Here is a 15,151-nt window from a genome sequence, read left to right as displayed (position 1 = left end):
TTGTTTCTTTTTGTTGATTACAGAACTGTGACTTCTATTAACAGAGTGATAAAGTAGTGAGATACAGGTTGACTTGGAAAAAAGTTCCCTTAACCATTATTCAGATTTGCAGGTTCCACTCAACAACCCCCCGTAATGCCTGTGGGCACTAGCAATGGGCAAAAGCTGGGAAGCAAACTGAAGTCAAACCTTGGCAGATATTTTCCCGGGTATTTTCTTCATCAGCCAGGTTCTGACGCCATGCCCAGCTGTGGGTGAGATCAAGATCGAGCTCGCATCATCTCACACTACTGTAGGAAACAGCACCTTCAGGAGAAGTTTCAGTAACCAAAAGACCCATAACAGGGTGCAGCTTTCTGGAGACATGGAGGCATGAACCAAAGCTCACATCAGGTAACACAGTAGCGCAGGGGTCCATCAGTGTGGGTGACACAAAGCACACAGAAAGATGAGGAAAAAACAGCAAACAGGTATAGGGTGCAGCAAAGACATTGAGGACACCTCTTGGTTTCTGTACCATTGGGACATTATAAATTTTGTTCTTTTTTAAAATGGTTTTGGTCTTTTTCATGCATTTAATGCATGCTAAATGTGTCTGCTCTGGACCCAAACATGCATGATAGAAACACAGGCTCCTTTGTTTGAAAACAAAGGAAAACTGGTTTTTTAAGGAAAACAGCAAGGAGCATGGACTAACCAAGGCTGCCTGTGCTCAGGTGCAGGGGATGATGGTGGGCGCAGCACTTGTCTTAACCAGACCAGAGCAAGACTCTGGTCTTGCCTGGGTGGAGAGAAAGCCTGAGCCACAGGGGAATGTGTGAGGAATGGTACAAATATGCTCTGACCCAGCACCTTGTGTCAGGGGCACTGAGGGCAGCACGGGATGGAAGAGGCATGTTGTCTCATAGGTGGTTGCTAAGTCTGGGCTTGCAGCTAGAAGTTTAACTGTGTTCAAAAGCAGGGTGAAAGAAGGATCTGAACTGTGTTTTATTCCTTCAGAAGGCTGTACAGTAGGTTGGGCAGCTCAGGGGATCTGCCTGCGCTTGCAGTTGTCTGCTTCGGGGGTTCTAGGATTGATGATAACTTAGACAATGCTGCACTGAAGAAATGTTTTTGGTCTTTTGTCTTCTGTGCAGCACCAACTCATTGCTGGAAGGGCACACCAGATTCAGATGATTTATCCGAGGTTCCTGCTGGAGGAGCTATTTCCATGTTGTGTGTCACACCTTGAACCACTCTGCTCTTCCCCTAATGCAGATATTAACACTTTCATCTTTTCTCTTGCTTTTACTCTCCCACCACTTGTATTATGATGCCAACAAAGTAGAAGGATAAAAAAAAAGGATGGGAATCTGCTGGAAAACCTCCATCACTATCAGGCTTTGCTGTAACATCTGGACCCCGTACCACACCATTGCTTCACCTCCCGCTGCCTTCTGTCACTTCTTTGCAGCAGACAGAGCTGACATGAGCAGACCTGCCTCCGCTGAACTGGTTGCCACATCTACTGTCAATGCTGAGTCAGTGCTTATGGCTCTCCAGGTGTCCCAGCACCAGTTGGATTATTTCCATGCCAAGTTACTGCCCTTGATAAATGAAACTGCTTCTGGGGGCATGTTTTCCCTGGGAGAGCTTTCTGTATTCAGAGGAAAGAGTTTAAACATTGAGAAGGCAGTAGAAGGCATGTCAGTGTTCCACCCTGGGGAGTTTTGCGTGGCACTCCTGAGCAAAACGCAGCGGCTCAAGAGCTGTTCCATGAGCTTTTAGCTGCAGCAAGTCCCAGGGAGGAATTCACTCCATGAGGACCAGGCAACGGGGAGACATCTCACAACTCAGTGTCCCCAAAACAAGCAACCCAGCAGGGGTTAAGGTGAGCTTCAGATGTGCTCATCCTCTGTGCGGAGCTGAATCACACCTGCTCGGTCACTCCTTGCCCTCTGAGTCGCACGTCTCCGTCATGAAGAAGCAATAAGAAGAAAACATTTTTTTTTTCTTTGTTTCCCCCCCTTGTCTTTTTTTTTCTTTTTAAATGACTACCACAAAAGCTAACTGAAGACCTTTGGAGCAGCTGTACTACCAGAAATTATTTTTACCTCATTAAAAAATTTATCCTTTTAAAATGAGAGCAGCAGAATGGAGATTAGAGCTTCTAGTGCTCTGCCGGGTGTTACTTAGTACCTGTGGATCATTACATTGATACAAATATGTACAGACTCACTTTTCAGGTTTAAAAGTGTTTTGTCCTTTTGTTTGCTTAGCTAAATAAAGAGGTTTTGTTTGACCTGTGATTTTGAATCCAGCTGGCTTTTTAATATACAGTGACTCATACAAAGCAGCCTGCAGAGTCAGTCTCGTTTCCACCATTACACCGCTGATTTCAGCAGAAGCCCCACAGAAAATCAAGCCGGGGGGGGGGGCTTTCAGCATGGCCTTCCTCACCAGAGCTGTGCTCTTCTTTCTGTAATTGCTCTGGCCGAAATGAGGGAGCTAATCACAGATAGAGGTACTTCACACAAGCCAAATTGCCAGGATCTGGCCTTTCAAGGCACTACAAGTCCCGTAAGACTTTCAAGGTTAGTAATAAACCATTAGTTTCTAATGAAAATTGGAGCTGAGGCTGAGGACCTCCTGCGTCAAAATGGTAATTTTTTCTAATGAGGTACTGTCATTATCTTGGCCGATGTGCAATAAAGCATCACTCGTTTTAGTGGGAGCAGGCTGGGAGCTCTGTAGACCAAGACTGACATTATTTTATCTACTTCAGAATAAGCCTAAAAATTTTTAAGGTTGGTAAAGCAGGAAATCTCATTTCCATTTTCAGTAAAGGCTACATAGAGTATATCATTACCAAACACTGGGCTTGATCCTTGCACCTAACTCAGTGTGTGTTTTGTCCCCTCACAGGCTGCACCACTGATGTGAGAACATAAAAACCATTGGGCACATGGGCCCGCAGGGACAGGAAAGATCCACGCTCACCAGCGGTAACAGCAATTTCAATCGCAGTTCTGCAGTCTCTGTGCAGGCAAAGTTGCCCATAGACTTTTGGAAATACAAGACCAGATATGGGACATGGTTGTCCCCCTAGCTGGCTCCCCATCAGGGCTGCGTGGGGGTCATGGCGCTGCATCGCCCAGCGACTGGCAATTGGAGCTCCAGGAATTTTTGTCTTCCACAAATCATTTCGCGACAAAGGTAAAAATGCCATTGCCTGACAACAGGAGTTTCTGGGTCCAGATACTGCAAACGCATCACCATTTTCTCAAGTAAATGACTGTTGTTTCAATAAAAAACTCAGCAAGGAAAATATAGGCATCATGCTATACAAAATTCCCGGCCTTTGTCCATCAGGAATTGCAGCTCTTCTTTTTCTAAAGTGGGGTGTTATTTGGGAAAATGAGAAAGTATGTAGCCTGCTTTATGTTATTCTGCTCAGGTATCCCTGCAGATCAGGGCTCGCTTTGAAAACAAGAGGCCGTATTTTAGTGCAAGTGGGTTGACATCAATTCCACTCTCAGGGCTAACCAAAAACCATCCAAATATTCTCTCCTCTTTTGCCCTAGTCTTTCCTAGAAATTATGAGTCAGAGACAGCTGTCTGAGCATGGCTTATCGAAAAAGACCCACATTTGTATTGTCCCGACAAAAAGAATGGCTAAGATCCCGGTAACCCAAATTTGCTTCCTACAAGGTGGGGAGAATGCTCAGGGAAATTTTTAACAGGAGGGATCCAGCTTTATTTTGTAGATAGAGTAAATCACTGGGGAAAGTGCTAAACTGAAAGTGTGGTCACATAGTAAAAAAATGAACCAAAGCAAATAACGTATCGGGCTAAAAATGGAAAAGTAACTCACCTAAGTCCTTTTCATTCCTGGATTAAGTGGTTTATTACTGAAGTAAGATTCTATCCATCTAAGTTTTCTATATCTAATTTTTATATAGGTTGTTACTGCTTAATGAATTTATGGTGAAAATCCCTGGTGCCCAGTTCCTGACAGCATTAATGGAGGGAGGTGGCATTAGGCGTGGTCTCTAGCAGAGTCTGCCTTTCTAACTTCAGGGTCCAAAAGTACACAGAAAAAAATTCTCCTAGGGGCTTTTAGAACCCATACCAGTCTTCAGAGTCTGCACAGGGCTCCCAGGAGCCTGCTCAGGTCCTGCTCAGCATCATACTCCTGGATGCAGGTTCAGTGCTGGGGTGTGAGGACCTGCATCCCAGCGTGGAGCGCTGCCCGCGGGAAACACTCACTAAGGGAACTGATGGCAACCCTGCCCTGCAGTTTTACTGTAGTTCACACAGGAATGACAAAGATTTATGAGATTAGCGCCTAGCAGGTGGCAAGTTTTCCAGTTTTACTGGAAAGTTTTGCCAGATTTCACCAGTCCAAGGCACTCGCTGGTCTTTTCTCTCAGCAGTTACTACTGTGGGTGATGCAGCACCTTTGGCTGAGTCTATGCAGGTTCCTAGAGCAGGGCCAGGATGCTCCAGCCAGAAATTTGGTCCTTGACTTTGCAGGGGGAAAAGATCTTAGGCTCTCTCTGTGCCACCTGGCCTCAGGGGTAAAGGGCAGGCCTTGCCCTCTTTTATTTACTGGCTTAGACGTAATGTATGAGATGAGGGTTTAAAAGACGGGGAGACTAATCTTTCTCAGTAGCAACTTTAGAGTTTTTAATCTAAGCAGTGTTTTGACCCATCATAAGATCTGGTTTAAATCATGTTTGTAACATCACTGCAACAGTGCCCTGATGAACTGAGTGCCTGAGGGTAGTAACTGATGACAATGTCACATTTGTGATTGTTAGAACTGATGAAAATAATGGGGCTAGCAGAGTCTGGATTAGTTTGTTGGGTGTTTTTTTTGTGTGTTTGTTTTCAAAGAAATATCTTTGTGTTATCAGTGAAACGATACTGGTTTTCATAATACTTGCACCCACATAAATTCAGCATTACTGATTCACAGCCTCACTGAGGCTTGTTAGATCCTTGTGGTCCCAGCTGCTCCAGCAGGCAAATGTTTGGTGCATTGCCCAGTCATAAGCTGGGAAAGATATTAGTCCAAACTTTTTAGATGGTACTGTGCACACAAAAGTAATCCGTTTCAGCCCTTAAATACAAACTGAAATAGTGATAAATTATAACATAACCAGGATGTACCTGTAGCATAACTATAAATAGATAAGCAGCAATGCTGCTTCTGAAATCTGCCACATGTGTTATTGCTCTAAACAGATCAGTCGCTGGCGAATCTGAACCTGAGTGAAGAAGCGATTCCAAAGTCTGAATAACATTGAACTCTGATGGGCTCTTTGAAGCCACTAAGCTGTGGGATTATCAGAAAACTGTATACTGCTCCGAGACAGGCAGACAGCAAAGATGCACTTAAATGATTTTTCTACAGCACGCAGTCCAAAAAAGGGAGGGGGAGAAACAATTCAGGTTCCCCTCAGAACTGTGGATGATAAGGAAAGTCAATTTATTGTGGCATTTTACAGGCTTTTAGGAAAGAAGACTGTGACTTCTTTTCTTTTTTCCTTTTTTTCCTCTCCAGTGTTGGACTAAAAGAGGAAAAAGAAAAGCCCAGCTTAGAGTCTGATTTTTTTCCCCACAGTTGGATAACTTTTTAATGGAGCATTATCATAAAGAGCTAACTTAGAACTTGAAGATGAAAGCTACTGGAAACCTGGTGAATAACTGCAATTAGCAGCCTATTTGACCGGGCTTTTTGTTTCCTTGGTTGCTGGAGAATAAAGAGAAGTTTGTGCTCCTGGTGACTCTCTCTTTGCCAGACTAAAGAAGAGAACAAACAAACAAGGAAGCAGGAAGGTGCCTTTCTTGGTGCAGTATTTCATCTCCATAGTGAATGATGATCTCTTTAGGCAGAATTACACGGGGAGCTTTCAAAAGTAAACAAAGGGACTTTGCTCAACCGGCAAATCTGCCAGCTTTCTTATTTCTAGGAGCATCTAAACACACAAAGTTCTATTACATCTCACATGTTTTTATTTGTATACAAAATGTTATAATTTATCAATATTGTGCAGCAAAGTATAGATACCCACAAACATACACCACCCCCCACACACCCCCAACACACACACGTACAAATACAACACAAACAGAACTTTCTTTCTCTCTGCCCTTCAGAAAGGCAACACTGTTTTGGCAGGTCAGCAGCTAGAAATAAGGTGCTATAATTAAGCGGTATCGGAATGTCTTCACTTCACAAATGTGATGTGCAAATTCATATACAACCACATTTTTTTTTTATTTTCACGGAACCCAAAACTCCACACCCCGAACCACTCTCAGAGATACAAACGTGTATAAAGTGCTAATACTTAAGCATGTTTCCGACGACTTCACAGCGTAGTTTGAAGTTTAGAACAGGCACTGTAATAGTCCACTGGGTAGATTGTCACTCGGTGTGATACGGCAGAGAGAAGAGTCACTCAGACATCGCTGGGGGACCGGGAGCGAAAGGACACTTTAGCCTGAAAGCAGCCGCAGAAGAGCACCCACATGGACCGCTGGATCTCCTGGTTTCGGTAGGCGTAAATGATGGGGTTGATCATGGAGTTGTAGGTCGCGGGTAGAAGCGTGGCGTATGTGTACACGGAAGGGTAGTCGGGATCCCCCACTATGCAGTAGATGGCAAAAGGCAGCCAGCTGGCCCCAAAAGTCCCGAGGATTATAGCAAGGGTAGAGACTCCTTTTTTGGTGGCGACATAGTGCGAAGCAGTCAGAAAGTGCTGCTGGAGAGCTATCTGGTGGGCATGTCTGCAAACAATCTTGCAGATCTCGATGTAGAGATGGAGCATGATGAGGAAAATGAGGAAGAAAGAGGCGGACAGCAGCGTCACGTTGCTCTTGGTCAAGGGTCTGACGACGCTGCAGGCAGCGTGGTCGTGGAGGCAGTTCCAGCCCAGGACGGGCAGCAGCCCCAGGCAGAGGGAGACCCCCCAGGCCCCCGCCAGCATGGTGTGGATGCAGAGCACCGTCCTCTCCGAGTAGTAGGTGAGGGCGTTGTAGAGCGAGAGGTAGCGGTCGACCGTGATGGCCAGCAAGCTACTCACGGAGGCAGCGAAGGAGGCGACGAGGAATCCCACCGTCAGCAGGCTGACCGTCTCGGAGCGGATCACGTACTGGAAAACGAAGTTGAGGATGAGGCCGAGGCCGGCCAGGAGGTCGGCGGTGGCCAGGCTGCCCACCAGCACGAACATGGGGGTGCGCAGGGCGGGCGAGTAGCAGATGATGGCCACCACCAGGGCGTTCTCGCAGGCGATGGCGGTGCCGGAGACACAGAGCATCACGTCCCAGGGGTTGAGGGCGGCGGGCGCGGGGGGCCGCGACGACAGCTCCAGCGAAGCGTTGCCGCCGCCGCCGCCGCCGCCGGTCGGCAACCGGAGGGCGGCCGCTCCGCTCTCGTTCAGGGCCGCCGCTGCTTCCATCGCGGCCGTGCGGGGGCAGAGGCGGTGAGCGGGGGCGGCGGGGCGGAGGGGCGCGCATGCCGGGCGGCGGCGCCGCGCCCGCCCTGTCTGTGGTGCTGAAGCGGGAGAAGTTTCCCGCCGGCGCGGCCGCCCCCCGCGCCCCGCCCCCCGCCCCGCCCCCCGGGCCGGGCGATGGGCGGTGCGGTGGGCGGTGCGGGGGAGCCCGGGAGGGGTGTGTGGGGGGCGGTGGGCGGTGGGTCCTCTCCTCTCCTCTCCTCTCCTCTCCTCTCCTCTCCTCTCCTCTCCTCTCCTCTCCTCTCCTCTCCTCTCCTCTCCTCTCCTCTCCTCTCCTCTCCTCTCCTCTCCTCTCCTCTCCTCTCCTCTCCTCTCCCTCTCCTCTCCTCTCCTCTCCCTCTCCTCTCCTCTCCCTCTTGTTCCCCCCTCCCTCTTGTTCCCCCCTCCCTCTCCTCTCCTCTCCCTCTCCTCCCCTCTCCCTCTCCTCTCCTCTCCACCCCTCTCCTCCTCTCCCACCACTGCTTTTCCATCCCCACATCACATCAGGTTTTCCCACTTTGTATGCCATCCCCAGTGCCTTTCTGGGGAGAATATGTCAAGTTTTGTGTTTGTACAGTGCTTGCTGCAACGTCTCTGAACTCTGAGCGTGGTACACCACCAAATGTAAATATTTCCAAGCAGTGCTATAAGTTGCTGCGAAAACGCCTGCTTCACACTTACCCTCTCCGAACAATATATGCTTTAGGGTTAACAGTCTGTTTACTGCACTAGTTCCTGAGGTCCCCCAAAATGATAAGGTCAAACCAGAGAAGACCCAATTGCATGGGCATAAAAATTACTGGCTCCCTCCTTCTCTCACCCTTTGTGTCTCACAATGAACCAGCAGCCACTGTATTTCCTCTCCAAAGCGTGTGAACTGATGAACCAAAGGATAACTGCTTTGTGCCAATCACTGCCAAACCCAGTATCAAACAAATGTGGGCAGCAGGTAGTTTCCATCTGCAGCAATGTTGCTTTCCTAGCACTGAGGGGTCAAGCCAAAAGTTGTCTGTCCCTGCCTCCCAGTCTGGGAGAGAGTGTTTGTTCTGTAACTGCTGATCAAAAGAACATGGAAATAAGATCACCTCTTGGTTATGGGAACAGCATGTAAACCATTTAGATACAATTTTGAAAAAGTCATTAGAAGAAAATGTGTTTACTGTCTTGGGCAGTCCAAATGAAGAAGGCATGCGGGCCATGCCATGGTAAAAGGTAGGCACAGTCAAAGGGAATTAGAGTGTCAGCATTCATTACATCCATCCCCATCTGCATCCTCCTGCAGGCTAAACATTATTATCAAGACAAGCTGTGGACACTTTGTATCTCTGTAAACAACTGAAGCCATTGCTTCCCAGGATTTCTGAAATATGGATCTCAGAATAGTTAATCTGGAAGCAACCCAGGGAGGTCAGGTCTGGGGCATCTTTCTGGTCCCTCCACCTACTCAGAGCAGGGGCATCATTAACCATGCAAAGGCTTCCCTCAGGGTCTTGGTCAATCAAGTCTGAATATCTTGAAGGAAGGAGACTGTACAGCCTTGCTGGGCAACATGCGCCTGTACTTCACCCTCAACCTTAAAGATTTTTCCCTTTTATCTTGTTGGACTTCCCTTTGCTGCAACTTTTGCCCGCAGCCCTTCATCCTGCGTGGTGTCCCGCTGCCTGTATATTCCCCCATGCCTACCCAGGCATTACAACGGCACTTGTAACTGCAACAAAACCAGTTGCAAGAAGGTTTAAGAAAGGTTTGCAGGTCTACTCAACTCAAGCACCAGGTCATGTACCCCCACTATAGTTCAGATAATGCAGTGTCATCTCATTCCCTTTGCCAAGTAGAGAACGGGTTGGGTATGGTCAATGTTAGCTTGGGTTAAGATTAAGACTGAGACCACAAGAATCCCAGTGCAGAAACAGATGCTACAGAGCAAGGCAGAAGAAGGTAAGGTAAAATTCAAGGTAAAGTGAAATTTTGGACTTGCCCAGTGGAAATCCTCCAATCTAGCTCCCAAACAGATGTGGCTTATTTCAACATTAATTAAAATGGCTGTGACAGAATAAATTATTCCAAACAGATTAAAAATGGTGCCATTCAAACCTAGCAAGTCAGGTTTACAACCATGAGTCAGCTGGGCTCCACAATGGAGCTGTACAATCTGCAGTATTTTTGCGTTATCTATAGAGCATAGAGAGGAACATGTAATTTATCTGCTTTTCAGTAATGAAATGTGGTGTGGAAGGTCTCGGCTGTGGGTGATTTGTCACATCTTTGACCAACCTATTAGCTCTGGGAAACAAGTATGTGGCAGGCCTTTTCTATAGCAGCATGTATACTGTAAGGCAGTGTATGCTTTTTATATTCTAGATACATGTAATTTTAAACCTCTGTGTTCTCAAATACCTTTTCCTTAACTGGAAACATTGAGAGCCCCTGCTATTGAGGCAGAAGTACTTTCATGTGTGGTGAAACCTCGTGGGAGCATTAGAGTCTCAGAGTAAGATGTAGGAAGAGTTTTTAACCTATGAGCTGGTCCAGTCCCACAGCTCTTACCTGTTGTCATGTACTTCACTCAGTGAAAGAATTCCTCAAGCATTGTATTGTGGCTCTGAAAAGGAGGTGCCTTTGTGCAGCTTGACTTTGCTTCTTGTTTTCAGCTGTTTTCTGAGTTTTTCTGGCTCTTTAGTCCCTGCATTTCTCCAGACTTTTACACTTTCAAGAGGAGGATGCACTTACGGTCCATGTCAGGTCCTTACTGTGCTCAGCAAGCAGCTTTCTGCATCTCACTCATCTCCACCACGTTGCTGAGTATCAACAGACAGGGTTAGTGTCCAACTCCATGCTTATTAAAATGATTACACCTCCTTGGGAACTGTTTATATTTCCAGAGCTATCATTTAAAGACCTTTTATCTTCTTATTTCAGCTCCTTGCATCAGCCATTCCAACAAAAGTTGAGCCATCTGGATTGCTCTTAAGTGGTTGTGGGAAAAAGAGGATTCAAGGAGTAGATAAAGCTGGCACCTGACAGCCACATTCATTCACCACAGCACCACAAGGAGCAGCAGGGAGAAGTCTGGCCAGACTTCCTGTGCTGCCATCAAGATGTTTTCATCTTGTCTTCCCAGCTGAGACTGGATCCGCAGATCTTACTGGAGAATATAAAAATAAAAAGCTATGTTTCAGCAGTGCCTACTTAAGCATAGCGTACGATATAAATCAGTAATTATCTTAGTGAATTTCTGAAAATGAAGCAGCAATAAAACTAAGAAGTTGCTGAAATAAATTATCTAAAAACTCTCTGCTTGACTCCTCCATCTGTTCTGAAAGCTGAGCAATATTGCGGTGTAATTTCATTATGTGACTACTTAGTTTTGGTTAACTATGGATTATTTTGATAGCTGCTATTCTTTAATGATTAATAAGTAGGCTGAATAAATGTTAAGTATTATTAAGTACGCATTACGTAGCATGAGTTGGAACCAAAACCAAAGCACTTCAAAATTTATCTTTCCAATAACACACTGAAAATATTGAAGAGTAATTTTTTTTTTTTTCTGGCAACATAAAGAAGCCTTAAAATAAAATGGGGAGGAGGGGAAGAGAGAGCGGGATAACACAGATGGTGAGCTAACCAGCGCTGACATTTAAGAGATTTCTATGCAGCTGGTGTGAAAAGATGTTTTAAACACTTAGCGATCCATTTAGGCACCTCTTCAAGTTTATCATTTTCCTGACTTGGTGAAGTCAGCCTCATCACCCGGTGTCACCAATGACTAGGTCCTCATTAACGATACCCCCTGGCTGACACTTCAGATTTAGACAGGTGTCCACCTGCAAACATGCTGTATTGCAAAACCTGCTGATGACATAGACCTCAGAGGGGTTCAGGCCCCATTTAGAATTTCAGTCGCATCCTACACAATCCTGTTTCTCTGCCACACATCGTGTTTCCCATGCGGTCCTTGACTGTGCTTCTTGATGGAGCACCCATGGTGCCATCAGTCCCCTTGGGATGAGTGTTCAGCATGTCCCTCATGCAGATACAGCCCAGAAGACAGCCTGCATGCCTGTAAAATCTATTTTACTTGCACAGTAGTGCTATATGCAAGTGCATAAACACATGGACGCAGCTACTGCGCTTTTTCTAGCACGTGCTTGGGATGAAAATCCTGGGTCACTCTGTTGCATTCAGAAAGCTGCGTTTCTCCAGTGGAATTTGTGGGTGCTTTGGAAAGTGGTAGTAGATCTTATCTGGTCTTGGAATCACTAGCAGAAAGTACAGGGACAAACTTCACATAAGCAGGAGAAAATCCGCTTTAAATAGTGTAAAAATACTTATTATCAGGGATGAATTCATACTGAACCTTAGGTTGAAACCCACAGGCTTTTAGCTATCATGCATTTCTTTTTTAGTGAGAAGAAAATATAAATGTGGATATGTACAGAAAACTAGACAGAAGCATAGCTAACAGTACTTTGACCTTCCACTTACAGCTCTCAAAGGGCTCTGCAACAGTTTAAAGCTAAATAAAAAGAGGAGTCAACCTGTGACACCAACAGTGTCCTGGAAGCATCATAGGTTCCTACTGAATTTTCCAGGAAAACAAAACATGAATCTCTTAAATTTAGTCTTCCACAAGATAGTCTCCATCTGAAGGCACTGTCACAGAGTGACCTAAGGGTTAGAAATGGTGGGTTTGGATCTAGGTAGCACTGACGGAAAGGAGAAAGGATGGGCTTCTTTCTTATGAGTTCTTCCGGATGGACTATTTTTGGAGCCCTGCAAGTGCCCAAGCTGACCTGACTCCCAAATGAATTATTTTCTCTGAGACATACACAAGCTGAAAGTTCACATATTCACTCTCTATCTTGGACAAAGGGCAAACACTGAAATAGAAAATATGTCCCTTCACTCTTTTCTACGTCTGCTAACTCACCAAGTGAGAGCCCTCCTCTACCCGCTTTCCTTCTTGGGGCAGGACTGCCCCCCGCCCTCAGCCTCCCCTCTCCCTGCCCCAGCCCAGCAGTTTTGGCAACTGCTGGCTCTGCCTGTGGCTGACAGTGGCACTGTCCCAGGCTATGAGCCCTTGTCCTCCTTCCACACCCATTTCAGACAGGATGAGTTTTTGATGCAGCTTTGACCTCTTAGGCTTAGTCAGGCAGGGACTGTCCCGTGAGATGCCTCTTAGTGCTCACCACCCAGGCAAGTTTGGTTTTTCTTTTCAAGTGCTTGAGCTTTCATATAATCTTTTGGTAGGGACCCAGTGACCATGACAGTGATCTACACACATGCTTAGCAATGTCCGCATCTGTCAGCCTACTTCCATCAGCCAGCCAGGCTAAGGCAGAGGGCGTGGCTGAGCTTCCAAAGAAACACCATTTGCCAGCAAGACTTGGATGCTGGAAGAGCTGCACATGGGTTTCTATAGAGTTTGTTAGGAAAGGCATGGTCATTGCTTACTTTTATTAAAAAAGATGGCCTCTGGTCCACTCTGTTTATTTCTAGAGATTAGTGATGAATACACTGAAGCTAAATACATGTATTTTGCAGCTTTTCCTTTCTTGCCCTGCTTGTTCTGTTGATGGAAAGAAATCATCAGCAGCAAAAGTCATTCATCATTGGCTGTGTCATCAAGGGTAATGGAACAAGGTCTCTTATTGTTTTTGTTCTTTTAAACTTTTCCAAAACCTTTTTGCTCAAGTTTTTAGATGGCTTCAAACTAGCCTTTAAATTGTTCAAGGGCTTTTCTGCACATCTAAGTGAGGAAGTCCTGAGTTTCCGTAACTAATATCTTTCTGAAGCTCTGTAAAAAGAAGCTGCAAATTTATTTCACTAAAATGTTTGTGTTGTTTCACATGATCCTACAAGTTGCTGATTACTTACTACAAAGGAGAGTGTATCTTTTTCATTCAGGATAATAGCGAGTTTGAGAACAATTTTTTCCAGATACTAGGACACAAGCTAAAAATAAATTTTATTGTGGAAAAAGCACTGTGCCCAGCTTCCTCTCTGAAATTGCTCTCTCAGAAATTGCAAGAAGACAGTCCCATCACCACCCATGAACAATTTCCCTGCCTGCAGCACAGAACTGGCTCTGCGGGCCAACCCCTATAAAGGGCTTGGGGAACATAAGGCATGTACCTCCCACAAAATCAGAAAAAAATCTATTTCTAAGCCAGGATTCCCAGTGCTGAGGATCCCTTGAGGAGGTAGAGCTCAGGAAAGGATCCAAATGGGAAAGGGAATAAGCTCAGCCTTGGCTTACGTGGAGCTGGCCAGAGGGACAGGCTGAGGAAGCAGAGCTGCACCTCTGACTGAGAAGGACCTGCACCAGAACTCTCTCCTGAAAATTGGTAGCCATGTCCTTGCTTTTAGAGACCTGAGCAGAGGTTATTAATTTTTTATTAAGTATAGGAGAGAATGTTTGTCCAGACACAGCCCTCTAGGCGCTCACCTAGTTACTGAACAAGTCCTATGGAAATGGAGGGGGAGGTCTGATTCCCTGGTCCACATTTCTCATGGGAATGAATTTACTACATGTGCTAAGAAAAATTTGCGTCAACTACATGGCATTAAGCAGTCACTGTATGTAATATAGAAATATCCCCTTTGAGACAGGACCCTGATTCCAATTTGCCCCTACAAATCCCTTAAAATTGCCCTTAAAACTCCAGTGATGGAGTTCGTCTCACCTCCATAGGCAATCTCTTCTAGGGCTCAAGTAACCTCCATAATTACAAGGTGATAGCCAAGAAACATTGGATAGGCTTGGCTCTCTAAACTATAAGAAATCATAGACGCATAGAATCATTTAGGTTGGAAAAGACCTTTAAGATCAAGTCCAACTGTAAACCTAACACTGCCAAGTCCGACACTAAATCATGTCCCTAACTGCCAAATCTACATTTTTTAAAAATACCTCCAGGTTGTAGAAGTAACTTTCTAGCTCAGTGGAATCTTCTCCTTTAACAAAGGATGGTGACTCCACAACTTCCCTGGGAAGCTTGTCCCAATGCTTGACAATCCTTTTGGTGAAGGAATTTTTCCTAATATCCAATCCAAATGCCCCTGGCACAACTTGAGGCCATTTCATCTTGTCCTATCTCTTGTTATTTGGGAGGAGAGCCTGACACCAACCTTGCAACAGCTTCCTTTCAGGTAGCTGTAGAGAGCAAAAAGAGCCTCCTTTTCTCCAGACTAAACAACCCCAGCTCCCTCAGCCGCTCCTCATAAGACTTGTGCTCCAGACCCTTCACCAGCTTTGTTGCCCTTCTTTGGACATGCTGCAGCACCTCAATGTCTTTCTTGTAGTGAGGGATATCTGAGATATCAGAGAAGATTTCATGCTAAAAAGATACAGAAGAAAAGATAGGATCTTGGTTTTTTAATGGTGAGAAAGTGGGTGAAGAGCTATTGCAGAGAAGAAGGCTGTACCTTCAGTAGTGGGGCGCAGCACAGAAAGAAAGCAAGCTCCCTGCCTGACAGTGGGAATGCTGGGTATATACATACATGCTGGGTATATATATATATATATACACACACACACACACACATACACCCTGATTATTATAATGGTTAGTGCTTTACATATTCTATTTGAGTCTTCCAGATATGAACAACCCCATGTTGGGGGTTAACCTACTGAAAAGCTGAGAAGGACCTGGGAGTGCTGG

At 45.7% G+C, this 15,151-nt stretch overlaps 1 protein-coding gene across 1 annotated transcript; it reads right to left on the bottom strand.

Moving 5' to 3' along the window:
• Positions 1 to 5,985: 5,985 nt before the first annotated feature.
• Positions 5,986 to 7,727, bottom strand: GPR6 (G protein-coupled receptor 6). The gene has a single exon (XM_075089849.1). The coding sequence runs from the start codon at positions 7,446 to 7,448 to the stop codon at positions 6,450 to 6,452; it is 999 nt and encodes a 332-aa protein (XP_074945950.1). The 5' UTR covers positions 7,449 to 7,727; the 3' UTR covers positions 5,986 to 6,449.
• Positions 7,728 to 15,151: the final 7,424 nt, after the last annotated feature.

This window comes from Phalacrocorax aristotelis, chromosome 3 (assembly GCF_949628215.1).
Source record: "Phalacrocorax aristotelis chromosome 3, bGulAri2.1, whole genome shotgun sequence".
NCBI lineage: Eukaryota > Metazoa > Chordata > Aves > Suliformes > Phalacrocoracidae > Phalacrocorax > Phalacrocorax aristotelis.
This window is presented reverse-complemented; position numbering and strand designations above follow the sequence as displayed.